This window comes from Ranitomeya imitator, chromosome 1 (genome assembly GCF_032444005.1).
Source record: "Ranitomeya imitator isolate aRanImi1 chromosome 1, aRanImi1.pri, whole genome shotgun sequence".
Lineage (NCBI taxonomy): Eukaryota > Metazoa > Chordata > Amphibia > Anura > Dendrobatidae > Ranitomeya > Ranitomeya imitator.
Window position 1 is genome coordinate 246058706 of NC_091282.1, and position 23634 is coordinate 246082339.

A 23634-nucleotide genomic window follows, 5' to 3' on the forward strand; every position below is an offset into this window, starting at 1 on the left:
TTGAACAGCTGACATGTGCCCGTAATAGGCGCGGGCAGAATCGCGATCTGCCCACACATATTAACTAGTTAAATGCCGCTGTCAAACGCAGACAGCGGCATTTAACTACCGCTTCCGACCGGGCGGCCGGAAATGACGTCATCGCCGACCCCCGTCACATGATCGGGGGTCGGCGATGCGTCTGGATGGTAACCATAGAGGTCCTAGAGACCTCTATGGTTACTGATCACCGGTGGCTGTGAGCGCCACCCTGTGGTCGGCGCTCACAGCACACCTCCATTTCTGCTACATAGCAGCGATCAGCAGATCGCTGCTATGTAGCAGAGCTGATCGAGTTGTGCCTGCTTCTAGCCTCCCATGGAGGCTATTGAAGCATGGCAAAAGTAAAAAAAAAAAAAGTAAAAAAAAAATGTGAAAAAAATAAAAAAAAATATAAAAGTTTAAATCACCCCCCTTTCGCCCCAATCAAAATAAATCAATAAAAAAAATATCAAATCTACGCATATTTGGTATCGCCGCGCTCAGAATCGCCCGATCTATCAATTAAAAAAAAGCATTAACCTGATCGCTAAACGCCGTAGCGAGAAAAAAATTCGAAACACCAGAATTACGTTTTTTAGGTCGCCGCGACATTGCATTAAAATGCAATAACGGGCGATCAAAAGAACGTATCTGCACCAAAATGCTATCATTAAAAACATCATCTCGGCACGCAAAAAATAAGCCCTCAACCGACTCCAGATCACGAAAAATGGAGACGCTACGAGTATCAGAAAATGGCGCAATTTTTTTTTTTTTTTTTTAGCAAAGTTTGGAATTTTTTTTACCACTTAGATAAAAAATAACCTAGTCATGTTAGGTGTCTATGAACTCGTACTGACCTTGAGAATCACAATGGCAGGTCAGTTTTAGCATTTAGTGAAACTAGCAAAAAAGCCAAACAAAAAACCAGTGTGGGATTGCACTTTTTTTGCAATTTCACCGCACTTGGAATTTTTTTCCCGTTTTCTAGTACACGACATGCTAAAACCAATGATGTCGTTCAAAAGTACAACTCGTCCCGCAAAAAATAAGCCCTCACATGGCCAAATTGACGGAAAAATAAAAAAGTTATGGCTCTGGGAAGAAGGGGAGCGAAAAACAAACACGGAAAAACGAAAAATCCCAAGGTCATGAAAGGGAACCTGACAGCTGATATATGTTGCCTGTGGAGCGCAGCTTCTCCTCGCCCGCTGCCAGAGAATAAAAGGTGTCAAGGGGGAGAGATCTGTCATCAGGTATCAGAGGTAGAACTTCAACATGCTATACAGTTGTATTAACCCCTTAACGACCAGAGGTGTTTTTGGTTCTCCATTTTCATTTTTTGCTCCCCTTCTTCCCAGAGCCATAACTTTTTTTTACTTTTTGGTCAAAATGGCCACGTGAGGGCTTGTTGTTTACAAGATGAGTTGTAGTTTTGAAAGACAACATTGGTTTTAATACATCACAAACTGCAAAAATGGAATTGCAAAAAAAGTGCAATCCCAGTTTTTTTTTTCCTTTTTTTTACACCATGCTCACTAAATGCTAAAACTGACCTGCCATTATGATTCTCCAGGTCATTACGAGTTCATACACACCGAACATTTCTAGGTTCTTTTTTATTTAAGTGGTGAAAAAAAATTCCAAAATTTGTTTAAAAAAATTTTTTTTTTAAAAAAATTTGCGCCATTTTCCGATACCCGTAGCGTCTCCATTTTTCGTGATTTTGGGTTGGGTAAGGGATTATTTTTTGCGTTCCGAGATGACATTTTTAATGATGCCATTTTGGTGCAGATAGCCCGTTGCGCTGACCAAAAAACGGAATTCTGGTGTTTTGACTTTTTTTCTCATTACGCCTTTTAGCGATCCGGTTATTCTTTTTTATGTTGCTAGATCGGGCGATTCTGAACGTGGCAATACCAAATATGTCTGTTTATTTATTTTTTTGTTTTATTTTGCATGGGGCGAAAGGGGGGTGATTTGAACTTTTATATTTTTAAAAAATTTTATTTTTATTTTTTTTTAACTTTAATCATGCTTCAATAGTTTCCATGGGAGACCACCGGGTGGCGCTCATAGCAATCTAGCAGTGACAACCATAGAGGTCTGCTGGAGACCTCTGGTTGTCATGCCAACCCATCGGTGACCAGCAATCACATGACAGGGTCACTGATGGGCGGGATTTCTGGAGTGCTTGCCGGAAGCATGTGTTAAATGCCGCTGTCAGAGTTTGACAGTGACATTTAGCTAGTTAACAGACTCGGGTGGATCGTGATTCTACCCACGGCTGTTGAAACCAGCTGACATGTGCCGGAAAAGATGTGGGCTCAGCGCCGGAGCCTACATCAAAGGGAGGGAGTCCAACATCGGCGTACATTTACGCCAGATGTCAGAAAGGGGTTAAAAACAAAAATGTCACTGATGGTAACTACTCTATACGGGTATATGGATATGCATTAGATGAAAAATTAGGATACCTTTAAAGGTATATGAGACAACCAAAGACACATGAACTGAATGTTTACCTTTTTCTTCAAAAGTAAAAAAGAAAATATGATTAAACCCCAAAAGCACCTACGTGGTGTCCTCCCAGCGCTGCAGACACTGGCTGTGGAAGCTGTGATTACAGAGAGTAGTTAGGATCCCATTAACAGATTCATCCATCCTCTCCAGGCAAACGGTACACTTGGGGAGCTCGGTGAGGTCCATCACTGGTAAACTGGCACCCTGACATTGCAAAAATAAAATGTATAGATCCATTATACAGTTTTCTTGTATCATTGCACAGACAATGCATTTTTTAACATTTACACAACCACTTATATTCTGCTTTTAATGCATGAGAAATGTCCCGATACCTTATAGTGAAGATGCCCAAACACAAATAAAACGTATCCAAACCCGCTGATTCTGGCTGACAATGGTTTAAAAGGGGCATTCCCATCTCCAAGATCCTATTCCAATATGTAGGTAATAATAATATTAACAAATACCTCCAATTAGAAAGGTAGTAAAGATCTTCTGATTTGCAATGTCGCTTACCCAATCTGCAGGGCATTGCAGTAGCTTAGGTATCCATGGTTACGACCACTCATACAGTGAGTTACTTATTAGTGGTTGTAGCCATGGATCTACGCTACTACAATGCCCTGTACACTGGGTAAAAGACATAGTAAATCAGAAGAACTCTACTACATTTCTCAATCAACGTATTTGCTATTATTATTATTATTATAACTACTACATAATAGGATAGGATCTTGAGATGGGAATGTCCCTTTAAGGCTCATTTAGATGAGCATCCCTTAGCACACTTGCTCACCGATTATTAGCTTGTATAAATATGTCAGCATTCTTTCAATGAACGAGAAAAAACGCTTGTTTATCGGGTGATTTGTTCAAGCTGGCATCAAAATCATTCTCAGCAGCACATTGCCATTTGTATACAGGACGTGCTGCTGCCGATAATATGGCAGTCTATGTGCATAGAACGATAATATCAACAGACATTCTGTGTGCATAGAATTCTGGTTGGACTGTCAGAACAAATCATTAAGTGACCAGTGAATAGCCGATCGGCAGTCGTTCAGTGGCTGCAGGTCGGATCATGTAAATGGACTTTTAATCTGCCCTCCCCATTGAAGAAATCAAGCAGACACGGTCGAGCATGCATATACATGGGGAAGCTGGGATATAGTGAGCATTAAGCCAACAGGTTATATGTATGAACAGCTTCAGATAATGCAGAAATATAGATTAATTACAAGAACTAATGTGGCTTTCCAACTTATTTTTGTACATGGTATATGTCAAAAAACAAACAAAAAAAAACCCCTAATGAAAATGGCCTGGACAAAAATGATGGTTCACGTAATATTTTGTTGCACAATCTTTTTAAAGGTAATCACTGCAAACAAATGATTTCTGTAACTGTCAATGAAACATCTGTACCAGTCCTCAAGCACTTTGTCCCACTCCTCATGAGCAAACTGCTCCAGCTGGCTCAAGTATAAAAGTATAAGAGGTGCCTTCTCCAGACGAAGGATTAGATCTTTTTATCTGTTTTGGGTCGTTGGAGCTGTGACTCAGACCAAGCTTTCTGACACCAGGGAGCACATTTCGCTCCAGAATGCCTTGGTAGCCTTGAAATTTCATTGTACCCTGCACAGATTCAAGACACCCTGGTCGGGATGCGGCAAAAAAGCCACAAAAAAAACCCATAACAGAGCTTCCTTCATATTTCACAGGAGGTAAAATGTTCTTCGTTTTGTAACATTTTTGAGTTCTAGGTTTCCTTTCCCCAACATCTTTGACTGCACAACTTCTCTCCTTTCCACTTTTTATTTTGCATATATTACGTGCGATTGATTTATATTTTTATACATTACTCAACCATTTGAGAGCAGTCTGGTTTTCAACAGGCTTTTCTAGGCCATTTTTCAGGATCTTACAAATGTTCAATAAGGTTCAGTACACTTAGCGCCTTACACCAGCAGGGTTTTGGTTTTAGACTATCCTATTAAACACAAGTCTTAGTAAAATTATATTCTTAAAGGGCAGGAGACAAAAACCAGAAAGCCACTCATCCATTTTATGCAACCTTGATAGTGAAATAAAATTGACCAAAAATTATGCGAATTCTTGAAAATTGTAGCAATTGTTAGATGGAGAAACAATTTAAGGTAAATTAAGTCATGACCATTTTAGTAATACAATGACAAAATGAAGCCATAAAACCGGAATAAGATAATAAACCTCCCCTGTAAGTGGATACAAATATATACGAACTAATAGAATATACTCACGTCTTCAGATTTAAACACCTCTGCCCTTTCCACGTAGACCAGCTGACATACATCTTCTTCAATAGAGTTGAACTGACGTCCGTTATTCGACATATAAAAGCTGTCTGCATCTGCCTAAATATACATAAGAAAGGTAGACCATGTACTCCTTTGATTTGGGAAAAGCAGAATACACTGGCCATAAACTAATGGTGGTGATGCATGTGTCCTGAGGCTCCAATGACAAGTGAACATTAGCTCCATTTTTCTCATGCGGTCACCTGACAGTTCAGCACAGCACCATCGCCCTTGTCATACACAATGCTACACTAGATCAGTCACTTTTGTCATAGGTTTTTTTTTTCTCCACATCTGTCAAATAGTCACATGGATTGGGAGTCTTTTGTTGCCCACAACCCATGCACATTCTAGTGTCAATTGATGCTTAATTTAACAATAGAGAAAAAAATAGTGCCATATTCTCAGAAAAAAAAATAACACATGTACTATTTGGCAGTGAGAGCTGCAGAATTGGGGGAAAGGATAAGACAGCAATTGTAGAGAAAATATTTACATTTATAATTGGAATATGTGGATTGTAGATAGAAAGGAAGATCCCAGTATGTAGCAGGCGCTCCCGTGTAGAGATTCTCATAGATGTTATATATAAATATCTGCTTTATTAAGGTATTAAAAAATTACAGGACAATGCGTTTTGACTCCTACACCCTGGAGTCTTCGTCAGGTCATTAAAAAATAAATATTATTGATATGATTTTATTTTTTTATGACCTGAAGAAGACTCCAGGGTGTAGGAGTCGAAACGCGTTGTCCTGTAATTTTTTATTACCTCAATAAAGCATCTATGAGAACCTCTGCATGGGAGCCCCCGGCTACATACTGGGATTTTCCTTGGTATCTACTGTTTACCACGGATGTCTGAGGGTCTTTTCCGTGTGCCCCAGTCGGCAGAGCTGCAGACTGTTCCCCTTGGATTCCTGTCGGATCCCCTTTCAATGCTTCATTTTCGCCTTTGACTAGGTGAGTGCAATTATATAAGCGTGCAATTTACACCTAGTTTCTACTGCACTTAGATCGTGCGTGGCATGGTTCCCTTTTTTCCCTATCCTCAGGGTTGTTTGGATTCAATATGTGGATTGTGTGAGATGCATGTGAAGACTTCCAAGTCCAAAGTGAGTAAAGGTGGAGTCACATACTGGTTTATGTGTATATGAACGCATTAATTGTTTAGAAGGAAATGGTACCAACACTGAAGAACAAGAACATTTGTAGTTTTACACGTAGTACCATAATGTACCTTTTCCTACAATAGTTCTAGAACTGTCTGGTTTAAACAAAAAAAAAAAAAAAACTGTAAGTGATAGGTACAAGAACTGTGTATTCATTACTGGAACGTATTTTTGAGATGGCAGACTGTACCTGTTCGCTGAATTTTATGAGAACCATGTACTGATTTGGTGTGGAGTCTCGGATTATCTTCATATGCTCAATAACTTCATTAAATGGAGCCACAAACTTCATCAAATCATGACTAGTCATAGCAGCCGGAACTGTAAGAATGCAGATCATTGCACTACGTCTGACATCTTCTTTCAATGAAGTCATCTTACTAAAATAAAACAAACAAACAAAAAGTGCTAAACGTGAAATGGATAACAAAACTTTTATATATAGTCAACAATAGACCGACGATGACAACGCTACGATAATACTATGGCACTGGCTAATCTACTAAATTTTTCCCATAGATTTAAAAGGGGGCTTCGGGCAAAAGAGTCTCAGTGGGTCCCTTTAACACATACCACAATTAATCATGCTCAGATACTGCAGAGAAATATAGGTATAGTACAATGTCAAAGATTTCAATTACTTCTTACATTACATGAATGATATCAATAGCTCAGAAACCAGACAGCATAGTCCTCCATACAGTATTATGGGCACCCTGGCACCAGTCCCTCCCCGGTCCCCTGGCACCAGTCCCTCCCCGGTCCCCTGGCACCAGTCCCTCCCCGGTCCCCTGGCACCAGTCCTTCCCCGGTCCCCTGGCACCAGTCCTTCCCCGGTCCCCTGGCACCAGTCCTTCCCCGGTCCCCTGGCACCAGTCCTTCCCCGGTCCCCTGGCACCAGTCCTTCCCCGGTCCCCTGGCACCAGTCCTTCCCCGGTCCCCTGGCACCAGTCCCTCCCCGGTCCCCTGGCACCAGTCCCTCCCCGGTCCCCTGGCACCAGTCCCTCCCCGGTCCCCTGGCACCAGTCCTTCCCCGATCCCCTGGTACCAGTCCTTCCCCGATCCCCTGGTACCAGTCCCTCCCCGGTCCCCTGGCACCAGTCCTTCCCCGGTCCCCTGGCACCAGTCCTTCCCCGGTCCCCTGGCACCAGTCCTTCCCCGGTCCCCTGGCACCAGTCCTTCCCCGGTCCCCTGGCACCAGTCCTTCCCCGGTCCCCTGGCACCAGTCCTTCCCCGATCCCCTGGCACCAGTCCTTCCCCGATCCCCTGGCACCAGTCCTTCCCCGATCCCCTGGTACCAGTCCCTCCCCGATCCCCTGGTACCAGTCCCTCCCCGGTCCCCTGGCACCAGTCCCTCCCCGGTCCCCTGGCACCAGTCCCTCCCCGGTCCCCTGGCACCAGTCCTTCCCCGATCCCCTGGTACCAGTCCCTCCCTGGTCCCCTGGCACCAGTCTCTGTTGTCACATTTAATCTTCGCCTACATCAATAAAGGCAAGCCTTACAATTGATGTGCTCACTTTGTCTTATATAGATGCATTATTCCATGAACTATTTCCACGGAAGGATTCCCACTGAAGAAAGTGATTTGCTCAGGTAGCTGTTTCGAAGGAGAGTCTGGAGTGGTCTGACTGGGAGTTTCAGAAGGGTCATCTGTTTTTTCTGTGCTGGAGACTTCTTGGACAACTAGAAAAAAAAAAAGAGGTTGAAATAAACTGATCTTAATTGGCTAAACGAAAAAGATGGTGCATAGTTCATAATGTATATGAAGCTGTAAAACACATGAATAAACCTGTCCCTCTTGCTGTGCTTCTATTGAGGCCATGGATACAACCGCCATATGGATCATCCTAGATACCTACAAATACATACATGCTTGGAGTGGCTGGAATAGATATCTGGCACACAGCATTTCTTTTGTGCCAGTTACTAAAATGTTCACTGATATTCTACTGTGTGCAACGCATTCTTCACAGTCAAGCTGTGGAGGGGGTTCAGGAGCTGTTACATAGCCACCTACCGTATATATCTCCAACTGGCGGCAGCTGAGCTCCGATCGCGGTTAATCATTCAGATAAGGCTATCAATCTCTGACAGTGGCATTCACATGGAGTGCTCACTCATTGTTAGAGATGGGCTGCATGGCAGCCGAGGGCCTAGGGCTCAGCTTCATGGAAGAATACGAATTACACTATATACTGAAATACTGTGGCAATCAGAAAATCACAAGTTCAAGAACCCTTAGGGAACTAAGAAATATAGTTAAAAAAAAATAAAGTTTTAAAAATATATAAAAATTGTTGTTGTTTTTTTTAATCAATGAAGCTAGTCATTGAAATTTTTTAAAAAAAATTACAGATATTGAAAAACGGAGACAAATCATTTTTTTTAATGTCAACTTCTGAATTTTTTATTTTACCACTTTAAAGAAAAAAACTTAAGCAAGCTTGACATCAGCGCAATTATACTGCGATGGAGAATCACATTGGACAAGAAGTGATGAGGTCTTGGCCGGACTGCTGAGGCCCCTGATTGGCTGCAATCCCAAGTGGTCGGGACATCATCACATCTATTGCATTACTGACGCTATCCGATACTTCTTGGATAACGGTCAGACGCCTCTCAATCAGCCAAGCCAGATCTCCACTTTGCACTGACGAGGGGCAGTACCCCGAAACACAGTGTCTGCAAATTGAGATTCTGGTTTGGCTATTATCCTAAATCATGTGACAAGGCTCGTTAAAGGGTCGACATTGACTTGTAGGATTGCTACTTCCAATAGGGGGCACTAGAGTTCTAGTTTTCTTCCTCTCTGAAGAGACAATTTGCATAATTAGCATTACTGACACTACAAAGTGATTATATTTCTGGACCCTATATCAAAATCAAGGAAACCCCCACATTATAGTGAAGCAGGCTGCATGATCATGTTCACCTGGGCTTGGACCTATGGTTTCTATGATCATATCTGTCATTTCTCTTCTTCCGATGTGCTGATGCAGAATTGATGTTTTTTCCACTGGCGTCTTGCCTTCCAAAGAGGCTGCTGCAGTACGTAACGTCTTCTCTCTAATTTCCTCATCAGACATCTCGGTGGCTAGGCAGGAACATAAATATTAATGTGTTGTGGTTTACAGGAAGGACAGAAAACAATAAAATATACAGCAATGGTCAAACCATCCTGTGAATTTGCTAAACCATCAAGGCACTCTGCAGCTCAAAGTAATTGGATCCTCTTTGAACAATCATAAATCACATCTTGCTCCTCAGTGAAAGGCAGCACTGCTCCCCTAATAAAGGGAAATATGCCGTAGGGCTACCCATCATAAAAACGTCTATCACAGCAATGCTTATTGATAAAAAAGCACACATCTCCAGATTGTTATTGATCCAAAGAGTCCCTAAAGTGTCAGTGCCAATCTCTAAATGTGTCTAGTAAAGTGACAGACTGATGTGAGAATGTATTTATACACATTCATAGATTGTTCTTACACCAAATGATTGAAAGTAAAAAAAATCAGCTAAAGAAACTGATAAATTGCTGCAGAGCTTTGGACTTAAAGAGGACCTGTCACTTTTCAAAAAAATTGAGTTAAATACCTTGTGCAAATCCTTGAGCCCTCCTGATTCTAACACTCTTTTCCTTTTGTGCCACACCACTCCATTGCAGAGATATTAACATTTTTTTTTACTTTTGCAGTGGAGTATGTGCAATCTCTGCTTGTTGACTACAGGCGTTTCTTCTGTCTTCTCTGGGGGTGTACACTTCCACCTTTCCTACAATCACAGTTCAGCAGTGTCTGAGACTGACAGGCTGCTAAATCAGCTGCTGAGCGGCGATTCGCAGCATCTGGGAACAAGGAGGGCGGGACGAACGCTCCCAGAGAAGGCTAAAGAACTGCCCAACTGCAAATCCGAGATTTCTCATACTGCGCTCCATGTGATGAAATGACTCAGAGCAAGTCGGGAAAACAGAGGTAGAATCAAAAGGACCTTCTTACAAGGTTTTTAACTCAATTTTTATTTAACTCAACTTTTGACCAATCAACAGGATGCAGTGGCTGGAGCAATTAATAGAACAGTTAGTGTTACAAAAGAAAAAAAAAAAACAAAAAAACCACCACCCACTTTATAAAAACCTCAAATAGACGGAACAGGAAGAAACTGGTGTTCCTCTCTGATTGTCTGAGGTAGAACACAGAGATAGAAAAATTGGGTAGTGTTTGTATTAAACAACACAATCTTTTTAATAATTTGTTATCTGATTTCACATTACAAACTTCATTATTATTTAGATTTATTAGATCTTAAAGAGAGCACAAGTCTGAGCATATACAAACTCTGCCCACCCAGCCTGACAGCTGCAGCTTGTACTTAGCAGTGTGAGGTCTCAGCAGGAGCAGGAGCAACACTGAGGAGGTGTCCATCAGGCTAGGTGGAAGAAGACTGAGCTGTGAGAAAAAGATTATCCAGCCATTCTGACATTGACGTTTGAATTATAATCATCAGCCTCATCGGCTCTACTTATTCATGTCACTTAGTAAGGTTTTTAATATTAGCATTAGGTCTGTCCCAATTAGAAACACTAAGTATTTTTATCAAAAAACATGTTAACCAAGTACCCGATATTATTTTCATGCACTATTGCTGTTTATTTACTCTAGGGAATTCAATCATTATGATTCTGTTGTTGGTTTTATGTATTCATGTATGCAGTTTGTATTGTTAAATCTGGTAGCAGATCTGCTTTAACACTAAATAGTGTTGTGTAGATTTGTAACAAGTGCTATAATTAAATGAATATGGGGATGTAATAGCGGTAATGAGAATAATCTACGGATGAGCTAAAATTTCAAACATATATAGCACAGTATTCAGCATGGGGAAATACAGACAGACACATACATTAGGCAGCATCATAAAAATTGTAACTTTATTATAGTTACGAAACACAAAAATAAATGTAACAAGAGCAAAAGGCTTATAGCAGCAAGAGTCCCACTTTAATCTTTCCCAGGCAATTTTAAAATGAAAGACGCTATGAAGAAGAGCTCTAGTTGCTGTTCTTTGCACTAGGTTTTGATAAATCCCCTCAATGGTATTCATCTTGTATCAATTTAGAGTTATAGCCTGTACTTTAATGCATTTACAGTTTCCCACTGGCAGTAAAAGCAGTTGATAAAATTATTGTATAGTACCAGACTTCCTCAAAATGCATATTACCTGAGCAAGAGTCAGTAAACTTGGCCATACACATTAGGTGACTGTTGGCTGAACAATGGTTTGGCCAATCATTCGGCAGACAGGGTTAAAGGGAACCTGTCAGCAGCATTGTGCACAGTAACTTACACACAGTGTCAGGTTCGCACCGTTATACTGATTAAAATGACACCTTGGTTGATGAAATCCGTCTTGTGGTTGTTGTTTAATTCTTATTTTCAGTTTTGGGTTAATGATATGTTTGGGCTCCGGGACGGCTTGTGGGGGGTCTTCATGTGGTGCTCTGCTTAGCTATTCATCTATATGGCTTCTGACAGGTCACTAATCCCTCACTGACCTGCCCCCCAGTTTACATAGTGAATATTATATATATTTAAAATAAGTGTATTTGCCCCATCTTGCTAGAGGAGTAATAAAATTGCCTTTTCCAAGACGGCGCCTGCGCAGTAGCATCTATCGAATCACACAAGCATATCATTAACTCAAAACTGAAACGTATTAAGTTACTTAACGGTAACGGTATTTTTCGGAAGCCCATGGCAGCACCACGAGAGTAGGGATCAGCCCTTCAGGAACAGGAAACCTACAGATACAAAAAGGCTGCACCTCTCCCACGCATCAGTTGGATTGCAGAGCTTGAGATGAACACCATGGTTAATGGCAAACAATATGTGCAAAATTTTAATCTGAACAGTTCCACAATTGTGAAAACTTATAAGAGGGAGAAGTGCGCACGCACGCGTGAAGGGATGGAACCAAGGCTGCTGTCATGGGTTTCCGAAGAATATTGTTACCGGTGAGTAACTTAATACTTTATTCGGACTCCCGTGACAGCACCACGAGAGAATTACAGAGATGTATAGCCTGCAGCACCCTTAACCTGAAGGTGAGATCTGAAGAAGCACCCATGTCCAGCCTATAATGATTAAAAAAGGTGGAAGGAGATGACCACGTAGCCGCCTTACATATTTGGTCAATGGAAACTCCCCATGTTTCTGCCCGAGTGGATGCCATGGCTCGAGTGGAATGCGTCCTTAAATTCAGTGGAGCCGGACCGCCACCTTGCTGTGTATAGTAAAGAGATACCCTCCCTAACCCATCTTGCTAATGTACAATTTGAAACTCTATGACCCTTCCTAGAGCCCTGGAAGGATATAAATAAGGCATCGTCCTTTTTCCAAGGATTAGTGACCGAGAGATACTCTAACATACATCTTCTAACGTGTGAAGCTTCTCTTCCTTCTGGCTAGCAGGGTTAGGGAGAAAGGAAGGAAGGACTATCTCCTGTGACCTGTGGAAGTCTGAGGCAACCTTGGGCAAGTAAGCAGGATCTGGCCTAAGCACTACCCTGTCGTCCAGAAACTGTGTATAAGGAGGAAATCTAGAGAGTGCCTGAAGATCACTTATTCTATGTGCTGATATTATTGCTAACAAAAAGGCTACTTTGAGGGATACCTTACTGAGGCAGATACCATGGGGTCAAACAGAGCTTCACTCATAGCCGAAAGGACCAAGTTCAAGTCCCATGGTACGCACCTTACTTTGTGTATGAGCCTAGATCTGCCAGCTGCTTTAATAAATCTGGAAATAAACGTATTAGCGATGTCACAGCTAAATAAGGCCCCAAGGGAATCAGCCCTATAGGTACTGTACCTCTCTTTGGCTGTACCGCTCTTTGACTTTAAACTCAGAAGTGGCTAAGAATTGTCTCCAGGTTGTAGTATAGATCTTAGTGGTTATTAATTTCCTACTCTTTAGCAAGGGAGTTATTAAATTTGGGGAGAAACCTCTATCCCTCAATAACACCTTTTCAAACTCCACGTCGTCAAGTGGAGCCCCGCTACTTGTGGATGGATGACCGGGCCCTGGGAGAAAAGATCCGGAAGATCTGGAAGCACCCAGGGATCACAGACTGATATAGTCCTTAGCCAATATAATCCTCACCCTGTCTTCTCTGATTTTCCTTACTACCAGAGGTAACAGGGATAATGCAGGGAATGCGTAGGCCAGGTTGAAGTCCCACTTCCTCAGGAAGGCGTCCACCATGACAGGGTTTTCCCTGGAGTTCAGGGAACAGAACTGCTCTACTTTTCTCTTCTTCCTGGCGGCAAAGAGATCTATGTCTGGTAGACCCCCACATGCGGACAATCTGGCTGAAGATGGCCCCATTTAGAGACCACTCTCCCTGTCTTAATATGTTGCGACTTAGAAAGTCTGCTTTGGCATTGTCTTTTCCTTTTATGTGTAGCGCTGTCAAAGATAGAAAATGCCTTTCCGCTATCTGGAAAAGGTGATCCGCTACTTCCATCAGAGTCCTGGATCGAGTCTCACCTTGGTGGTTGATGTAGGCCAGCGCCACCCGGTTGTCCGAGAGAATTCTTACATGGTGACCCTGTAGGTACACAAGGAGTTTTCTTAACTGATAATTCTACCGCCGATAGTTCCTTCAGGTTTACCCGAGGATCCAAAAAGTCGTCCAAGTAGGGTACAATCAAGATGTCCGACTCCTAAAGGTGGGTCAAGACTTCGGCAACTAACTTCGTGAAAACTCGTGGAGCGACTGAAAGACCAAAGGCGAGGGCCCTGAACTAGAAACGACAGACTATTTCCGCAATAGATACTGCCACCCTCAGGAAACGCTGAAAATCTATGTGAATAGGCACATGATAATAAGCGTCTTTTAAATCTAATACCGCCATGAAGCAGTTTTGCCAGCATTTTAACCACAAGGCCCTGCGGGCCGCGATGGAAAGACCTGCTGCTCTTGCTGCCTTCCCGACCGAATCTACTGAAGCATCGGACAGGAAAGCTGCGGCCCCCTGAATTACTGGTAGGGCTCCCAAAATAGTCTCTCGAGGAGCTCCCTCCTTTAACTGAGACTTGAGTTGGTCAAGCCAGACCATCAATGATCTGGCCGCACAAGTGGAAGCTACCGCTGGCCTCAGGGACCCAGGCCACCATCTCCGAAGTTCCCTTAAGGAAGGTGTCCACTTTTCTATCTAGAGGATCCTTTATAGGGTCCCCATATCCTCAAACGGTAGGGAGGATTTCTTTGATGCTTTAGCTACAGCGGCATCTAATTTAGGGACTTTATCCCAAGTATTAACTGCTGGGTTGTCAAAGGGGTATCTACGTTTGAGAGCCAGAGGCAATGAGCCCCTTTTTTCCGGCCTCTTCCATTCCCAGAGAATCAGATCCTGAATTTTTCCATTCAAGGGAAAGGATCTATGTTTCCTCTGATCCAATCCTCTAAACAGGACGTCTTGCATGGAAAGTTCTGCCCAGGGCTCTACTATCCCCATCGTTCCCCTAACCGCCTTCACTAATTTGTCCACGCGATCTAGGGGGAGGCAGAAGCGACTCGAGTCTTCCTCAGATGAAGAAGATGAGGGAGATGAATCACAGGAATCCTCATTCCTCCTCCAATCAGCAGATGAATCTGACTCTGGCAATTCTTACGCTCCTTACATCTAGAACATTCTCCTTGAGACAGGGAACTTATGGACTCCCTCACTCCTGTTCTAATGAGGTCTCTTAAACTTGCGGCGAAGTTGGGAGTTCCTTCTGCCACCTGAGGGGGAATAGCAACAGGCAATATAGTCTATTCTGGAACTACTGCCGCTCCACCCCTCCCCCTTCCTGAGACCTCACCATCTGCTGGACACAGGGGGAACATAACTTTTTTGGACAAGAGTCCGGTAGGGGGCATCCACAGAGGGCGTATTCCCTGTGGTTTGCCTTAACTGTGCACTTCTTCCCCTAGAGAATGAAAACATAAGGGGAAGGTTGCATCACTGAGTGAACAATCACGAAGATCACTTACCAGTGCCTGCAGAACATGGGTACCGGATCACGAGGGAGGGATTTCTCAGCAGACGTCACTGACTCCAGTCTAGAAGAGCTCCTGTGGCTGGATTGATCACTCAAATGGCCCCGACCTGTACCATCCTGCGTTTTTTGTCGGGCTCGAGGCTTCTGTGTTAGGCCATGTTCACACGTTCCTGATTTCCCTGCTGTTTTTTCTGCACTAAAAACCGCAGCTCTTGGCAGAAAACGCAGGTGCGTTTTCTGGTGCGTTTTTTGATGCGGTTTTTGATGCGGTTTTTAGAGCTGTTTTTTATGCAGAGTCTGTGTGTTTTCTAGGATGTTTTTTTTTAGGGTTAAAATGGCTGAAAATACCCTAACCCTACCCCTAGTTCTAACTGTAGTGGGGAAAAAAAAATAAAAAAAATAATTCTTTATTTTATTATTGTTACTACCTATGGGGGTGATAAAGGGGAGTGGGGGGGCATTTACCTTTTTTTTTATTTTGATCACTGTGAGGTTATCACAGTGATCAAAATGTGCCTGGAACGAATCTGCCGGCCGGCAGATTCGGCGGGCGCACTGCGCATGCGCCCGCCATTTTGGAAGATGGCGGCGCCCAGGGAGAAGACGGCCGGACAGACACCGGGAGGCCCGGTAAGTATAAGGGGGGGAGATGAGGGCACGGTGGGGGGGGGGGGCGTCGGAGCACGGGGGGGTGGCATCGGAGCATGGGGGGGTGGGATTGGGGCACGGGGGGGCAGCCACACTCCGCCCACGCACTTCCTGCTGCAGCGGTTCTGTACCACAAACCGCAGAAAACTCGCAGATATTTTTTTCGTCTGCGGGTTTTACTGCAGTTTTGACCTCACAATGGAGGTCAATGGGTGCAAAACCGCTGCAGTTCCGCAAAAAGAAGTGACATGGTACTTCTTTTTTACCGCAGCTATTCAGCGCGGCTTTTTTCGGGATTTTCCGCAATGTGGGCACAGCAGTTCCTGTTTTCCATAGGGTACATTGTAATGTACCCTGCATGGAAAACAGCTGCGGACCCGCAGCGGCAAAATCGCGGCGGTTCCGCATTAAAAAAAGGATTGTGTGAACATGGCCTTAGCGTGCTGGCTTGCCACTTCCTCGTGCTGCAGTGGCAGCAGTTGTTGCTCGCTTGCATCGATTATGAGTAATGGGCCAGAAGTATGGTCTCCCTATGGAGTTCACCTTATATGCGCTTCCTCCCTGGATCCGGGTCAGCAAGCCATGCCTCGCCCCTCCCCAGAATCTCCCACCCCCAGCCAGTGCTCAGGTTCCGGAACGGAGGAACCCATGTGCGCAGGGCTCCAGAGTCTCCTGACTCCAGTCGCCACCAGAAGGACCCGAGCGTGAGGAGACAAGGGCCCCCGGAGACCCCGACGTCACCAAGGCGACACCAAGATGCAGAATGCATGAGAGGTAGGCCCAGGAACACCCAATGACGGGCCTCCACGCGCTCAAGGCCCCGGCTTCGCCTCCCACAGCGCGTCCAGAAACCGCCGAACCGGAGCACAGAGCCCCGCACCCGTCGTCCCGCTGAGACCTAGGGAGTATACTTACCTTGGCGCAGGCCCTCACCGGAGAAGGCAATCCTCCGGACCCCGCTTTCAGCTGTTCCCTCACTGCCATGCCGTCCAATGAGGCCAACTACGGCGTGTCCAGGAACCCCGTACCGGCTGAGGTAGGGGACCCCCGCTACCTGAGCCGACCGGCCGGGCCTGGGATCCGATGGTTTTCCTGCAGGTAACTGTAGGAACTGAGTCCCATCAGGAAACCAACTGATGTGTAGGAGAGGTGCCGCCCTTTTGTATCTGTAGGTTTCCTATTCCTGAAGGGAGGATCCCTTCTCTCGTGGTGCTGTCATGGGAGTCAGAATAAATAAATAAAGATTAAACAACAACCACAAAATGGATTTCATTAACCAATGTATCATTTTAATCTGTATAAAGGCGCTGACCTGACACTGTGTGTAGGTTACTATGCACAAACCTGCTGATAGGTTCCCTTTAACCCCTTTCCGACATTGGGTGTAATAGTACGCCAATGTCGGACTCCCTCCCTTTGATGTGGACTCCGGCAGTGAGACCACATCTTTCCCAGCACATGGCCCTGGGAAGAAGGGGGGCAAAAAACGAAAGCGCAAAAAAGAAAATACCTCCAGTCATGAAGGGGTTAAGCACAAGATGCATGATCAAAATCTCTTCCGACCATCAGTCGGACTCTGTGTTCATACACTCTAGACCCATTGACGGAACCTATTGATATCAACGTACTCATCTGGTATTAGTCTAATGTGTATGGGCGCCTTAAAGAATGCTGGAAGATTTCAGCTCTGAACTCTGTGGAACCTTGAATGTAGATTTGGTCTATTTTACCAGAGAATACTCATGATCAGCACAAGATAAGTACTGCAGTGTATTTACAGTTATAAATGCATTGTAAAAAATTGTTCAAAAGAAAGCTATTCACTTTTAAGAAATCAATCATAGCAACAAACGTGATCTCATTGCAATGATACTGATGACCTATAGGTTATCAATATCGTATGCATGGGGATCTGAAACCAACATCCTACCGACACTTACCTTTTTCTGAGAGATTGGAATAAGATGCTACCAGACACTACTGGATATATCCTACAACAAGAAGGAGTAAATACAACCCATCTCCATATATGGTATATAAAGTAACAAATTTTATTATAAATATATAGCACAACATATAAATGAACACAATAAAGACAAGGTACACGCAGAGCTAATGTACAATGGACCTAGGACACTGAAAAGTAACACCATAAGCAGATAGACCTGTAGGGGGCCAAACACCTCTGAATAGAAACCCTGGGACAACTAGTGTGTCATAGAAAGTGCATAGTGCTTAGTTAAGTAGTCCTCTTAATTGCGTGATACTATTAAGCTCGTCCAAATGGGCACAGAGGAATCCAACCCCCCCACCCTATCTTACCCATTAATAGGTGCCAGTGTCCGAGGAAGCAAACGCGAAACGCGCGTCGGGGCTACTTGGAGGGACACTGACACCTATTAATGGGTAAGATAGGGTGGGGGGGTTGGATTCCTCTGTGCCCATTTGGACGAGCTTAATAGTATCACGCAATTAAGAGGACTACTTAACTAAGCACTATGCACTTTCTATGACACACTAGTTGTCCCAGGGTTTCTATTCAGAGGTGTTTGGCCCCCTACAGGTCTATCTGCTTATGGTGTTACTTTTCAGTGTCCTAGGTCCATTGTACATTAGCTCTGCGTGTATCTTGTCTTTATTGCGTTCATTTATATGTTGTGCTATATATTTATAATAAAATTTGTTACTTTATATACCATATATGGAGATGGGTTGTATTTACTCCTTCTTGTTGTAGGATATATTCATTAGTGGAGTTTTCCCTGTTACAGATGTCCATTTAGGGTAAATCCCTGTTTGATTTTTTGTGGTGATATGCATCAGTGGTACTTATATCCAGACACAACTGGATGCAATTTACCTTTCTGTAAGAAGAAAGAATCAGGAATACTGAAGTTCAAGATACCCAATTCTTCCAATGAATCCGCTGATTTCAGCAGGATTAACCAACCATCTGATATGTAACCCAAGTGGCAGATTTCAGAGAACAGTTCCAACACCCCCTATACCTAGGGTACAGCAGGCATGTAGAGTACATAGGCACCATAAGATTTTTTTTTCGAAAATTGTGGCAAACAAATGGCAATGATCACAAGATGTCAACAAACTAATATTAGTAAACCATTTCAAGTTCACAATTCAGCACGTTCAGCCCTGTATTTATCCCTGCATTCATTCTTGCTGAACAATTTGGAAAAGATGGAAACGTTTCTAAAACAAAAAAACTCCAGAGCAGACATGTCCGCAGGTGAATACTTAGAGATTCTTGTAGTTTATCAATGGATATTCACACAGACTAATTTTTTTTATTGTTTATGTGCTTCTTAAAAGCAAAGTTAAACAGCTTCATGAACAGTCTTCATTAAAGGGAACCTGTCACCCCGTTTTTTGAGATTGAGATATAAATACTGTTAAATAGGGCCTGCGCTGTGCGTTACTATAGTGTATGTAGTGTACCCTGATTCCCCACCTACGCTGCGCAATACATTACCAAAGTCGCCGTTTTCGCCTGTCAATCAGGCTGGTCAGGTCGGGTGGGCGTGGTCACAGCGCTGTTTCTTCCTCAGCTTTACGTTGGTGGCGTAGTGGTGTCCGCACGTTAAGGTGACTAATCCACTGTGGGCACGTGAACAAGGAGCGCGCGATCTGCGCTATCACCCCCTGTCATCGGTGGGGGCGTCCATCTTCCTGGGGCCGCGCGTGCGCAGATGTAGTGCTCTGCTGCACGGGGCTTCAGGAAAATGGCCGCGGGATGCCGCGCGTGCGCACAAGAGATCGCGGCGGCCATTTTCCCAAAGCCGAGATGCAAACTCGGCTTTGGGAAAATGGCCGCCGCGATCTCTTGTGCGCACGCGCGGCATCCCGCGGCCATTTTCCTGAAGCCCCGTGCAGCAGAGCACTACATCTGCGCACGTGCGGCCCCAGGAAGATGGACGCCCCCACCGATGACAGGGGGTGATAGCGCAGATCGCGCGCTCCTTGTTCACGTGCCCACAGTGGATTAGTCACCTCAACGTGCGGACACCACTACGCCACCAACGTAAAGCTGAGGAAGAAACAGCGCTGTGAACACGCCCACCCGACCTGACCAGCCTGATTGACAGGCGAAAACGGCGACTTTGGTAATGTATTGCGCAGCGTAGGTGGGGAATCAGGGTACACTACATACACAATAGTAACGCACAGCGCAGGCCCTATTTAACAGTATTTATATCTCAATCTCAAAAAACGGGGTGACAGGTTCTCTTTAAAAAAAAAATCTGGCATTTTGTTGCTGAAGAGCGTTTAAAGTGACACTGTCACCTGAATTTGGAGGGAACAATCTTCAGCCATGGAGGCGGGGTTTTGGGGTTTTTGATTCACCCTTTCCTTACCCGCTGGCTGCATGCTGGCTGCAATATTGGATTGAAGTTCATTCTCTGTCCTCCGTAGTACATGCCTGCACAAGGCAATCTTGCCTTGCCCAGGCGTGTACTATGAAGGACAGAGAATGAACTTCAATCCAATATTGCAGTCAGCATGCAGCCAGCGGGTAAGGAAAGGGTGAATCAAAAACCCCAAAACCCCGCCTCCATGGCTAAAGATTGTTCCCTCCAAATTCAGGTGACAGTGTCCCTTTAAGTCTTTTATCTAGACAAGTGATTTTGCAAATGTGATATGTAGCTATAGGGCAAGCAGGAGGGAGAGTGTGTGCACAACAAAAAGGCAGTAGCATAAATACACACAGAACTCACCTCAAGCTTATATTACTGGGAGATATTACTGGGAGAAACATTCTCAAAAGAGATAAATCTGACACTTTGAACAGGTTGCAAACAGCAAGATCAAGGGATCTGATAATGAAAATGAAAGAATGAAGACTACAGACAAAAAAAAAAAAACCCTGAGGAAGGAGACAGCAGTCTCCAAAACGCGTAGGTTAGGTGACCCTCACAGCGCTCCGTACCTCACTCCCGGGCTTCGCTCACGATCACGTGACTAGCTACGTCACGTAGGTCCTGCACTGTATCCGGACTTACCGCTTTCACTCCACGCGGCGTCCGGCACCACAGGACTCCGTCCCAGCCCGGAGGTTAGTTTTGGGTGGCTGCTACCGGCCGGGGCAGCCACCAGTTTTGGATCTGTACTACGCACCGTCCTTACCTGGAAAGAACTCTCTGGAACTACATCGGCAGCATCGCGGCTCTTTTCTTCATCGAAAGATGTGTGACTTGTGACAGGAGGTAGGAAACTTCTATGTATACTTACCTACCCCTGGTGTCATTATAGACTTCTGTGGACATACTTAGAAGCTACTCAACTTTGTTTATTGATTGCCGATTTGGACTTTATTCTTTTATTTAGTAGCAGCTTTTTCTTTTTGGCTAAATATCTAGCGCGTACCTATATGTACTTAGATACATATTTTTATTTGATCATATATTTGTTACCGACTTGGTGTGGAGGTCGGTTAGGTAACGCAGCAGGGATTATTAGCCTTTTTAACACTTTCGCGCCACCATCAATATACATTTTTAAAAAAAAAAAACAATGCAATAATAATAACTAAAAGGTAACCAAAACATAAGTAAAACAATAATTTTTCATGTCTTTAAATTCCTTGCAAGTGTTTTAGAAAAGAATAGATTGCTACCAGGGCAGAATGAGCTACCAGAATAGGGTTTTCTTTCAGTTACCCTCCAATGCTACTGCAAAAGATTTGTGCACTTACAGCCCAGACATAAATTACAATGTATCAAAATCACGTGCAGTAGTTCCTAAGGAGACAGTATACAACTATAATATGAAGTTGCAGATATGTACACGACCCCTATATACCTCCAACAGATCTGCTCAATTCAGAAACCATTTGGTAATCAGATGTATGATGACGGATCAGTAATGGAGGGATCCGGCTAGTAACCAATGGACAGATGTATGATGACAGATCAATAATGGAGGAACCCAGCTAGTAACCAATGGGCAAATGTATGAAGACAGATCATTAATGGATGGATCCAGCTAGTAACCAATGGACAGATGTATGATGACAGAGCAGTAATGGAGGGATCTGGCTAGTAACCAATGGACAGATGTATGATGACAGATCAGTAATGAAGGGACCCGGCTAGTAACCAATGGACAGATGTAGGATGACAAAGCAGTAACGGAGGGATCCAGCAAGTAAACAATTGACAGATATATGATGACAGAGCAGTAATGGAGGGATCTGGCTAGTAACCAATGGACAGATGTATGATGACAGATCAGTAATGAAGGGACCCGGCTAGTAACCAATGGACAGATGTAGGATAACAAAGCAGTAATGGGGGGACCCGGCTAGTAACCAATGAACAGATGTATGATGACAGATCAGTAATGGAGGGATCCAGCTAGTAACCAATGGACAGATGTATGATGACAGATCAGTAATGGAGGGACCCAGCTAGTAACCAATGGGCAGAAGTATGATAACAGATCAGTAATAGAGGGATCCGGCTAGTAACCAATGGACAGATGTATGATGACAGATCAGTAATAGAGGGATCCGGCTAGTAACCAATGGACAGATGTATGATAACAGATCAGTAAGAGAGGGATCCGGCTAGTAACCAATGGGCGGATGTATGATGACAGATCAGTAATGGAGGGATCCAGCTAGTTACCAATGGACAGATGTATGAAGACAGATCAGTAATGGAGGGATCCAGCTAGTAACCAATGAACAGATGTATGAAGACAGATCAGTAATGGAGGGATCCAGCTAGTAACCAATGAACAGATGTATGAAGACAGAGCAGTAATGGAGGGATCCAGCTAGTTACCAATGGACAGATGTATGAAGACAGATCATTAATGGAGGGATCCAGCTAGTTACCAATGGGCAGATGTATGACAGATTAGTAATGGAGGGATCCAGCTGGTAACCAATGGGCAGATGTATGACAGATTAGTAATGGAGGGATCCAGCTAGTAACCAATGGGCAGATGTATGACAGATTAGTAATGGAGGGATCCAGCTAGTAACCAATGGGCAGATGTATGACAGATTAGTAATGGAGGGATCCAGCTAGTAACCAATGGGCAGATGTATGACAGATTAGTAATGGAGGGATCCAGCTAGTAACCAATGGGCAGATGTATGACAGATTAGTAATGGAGGGATCCAGCTAGTAACCAATGGGCAGATGTATGACAGATTAGTAATGGAGGGATCCAGCTAGTAACCAATGGGCAGATGTATGACAGATTAGTAATGGAGGGATCCAGCTAGTAACCAATGGGCAGATGTATGAAGACAGATTAGTAATGGAGGGATCTAGCTAGTAACCAATGGGCAGATGTATGACAGATTAGTAATGGAGGGATCCAGCTAGTAACCAATGGGCAGATGTATGATGACAGATCAGTAATGGAGGGATCCAGCTAGTTACCAATGGACAGATGACTGGACATTATTTTTTTTACCTGAGTTCTGGGCACAGTCAGTCTATGTAAATATATCATTCATAGAACTATATACAAACGGCCACGTCCCAGCGGAGCCCAGTAGAGACCTGTGTGGACTGGTGGCCTCACTACTCACCAGCACGGTACTGGAAGCCCAGTGGTACAGGAGAGTGGTCCGCAAGCTCCAGCCGGACGACAACCAGTGAAACACTCATATGTTTGGGCAGCAGGAGACCCACACTAACGCGAGGAGTCACTTCCACAAGAGCCGGGACCGGCAGAAGGAGGACAAGCACCGGCCGAACAAGAACTCCTAGACGTTGTCAATAAAACCGCACTTCCGGGTACACCAACCACGTGATCACAGCTCTGACATCTCATTGGCCCATTACAATCAGTAGTTAAATCTCCCAGGAGGCCATGTTTAGTGAGGGAACGTCAGACCCTGCTGTCTG

General features: G+C 44.1%; 2 protein-coding genes across 2 annotated transcripts in view; one reads left to right on the plus strand and one right to left on the minus strand.

Moving 5' to 3' along the window:
- BRAP (BRCA1 associated protein) overlaps nucleotides 1-23544 on the minus strand; it is a 91330-nt gene extending 67786 nt beyond the window's left edge. The window contains exons 1-6 of the mRNA XM_069755070.1: nucleotides 23316-23544; nucleotides 8988-9149; nucleotides 7573-7738; nucleotides 6246-6435; nucleotides 4827-4940; nucleotides 2600-2748 (exon numbers count right to left, since the gene is read on the minus strand). Of these exons, the coding sequence (XP_069611171.1) occupies nucleotides 2600-2748; nucleotides 4827-4940; nucleotides 6246-6435; nucleotides 7573-7738; nucleotides 8988-9149; nucleotides 23316-23394 (860 nt within the window). The 5' untranslated portion in view covers nucleotides 23395-23544. The remainder of the gene's footprint in view (nucleotides 1-2599; nucleotides 2749-4826; nucleotides 4941-6245; nucleotides 6436-7572; nucleotides 7739-8987; nucleotides 9150-23315) is intronic.
- Nucleotides 20735-23634, plus strand: part of ACAD10 (acyl-CoA dehydrogenase family member 10) — a 97205-nt gene continuing 94305 nt past the window's right edge. The window contains exon 1 of the mRNA XM_069755060.1: nucleotides 20735-20973. The gene's annotated coding sequence lies outside the window, so the exon portion shown is untranslated. The remainder of the gene's footprint in view (nucleotides 20974-23634) is intronic.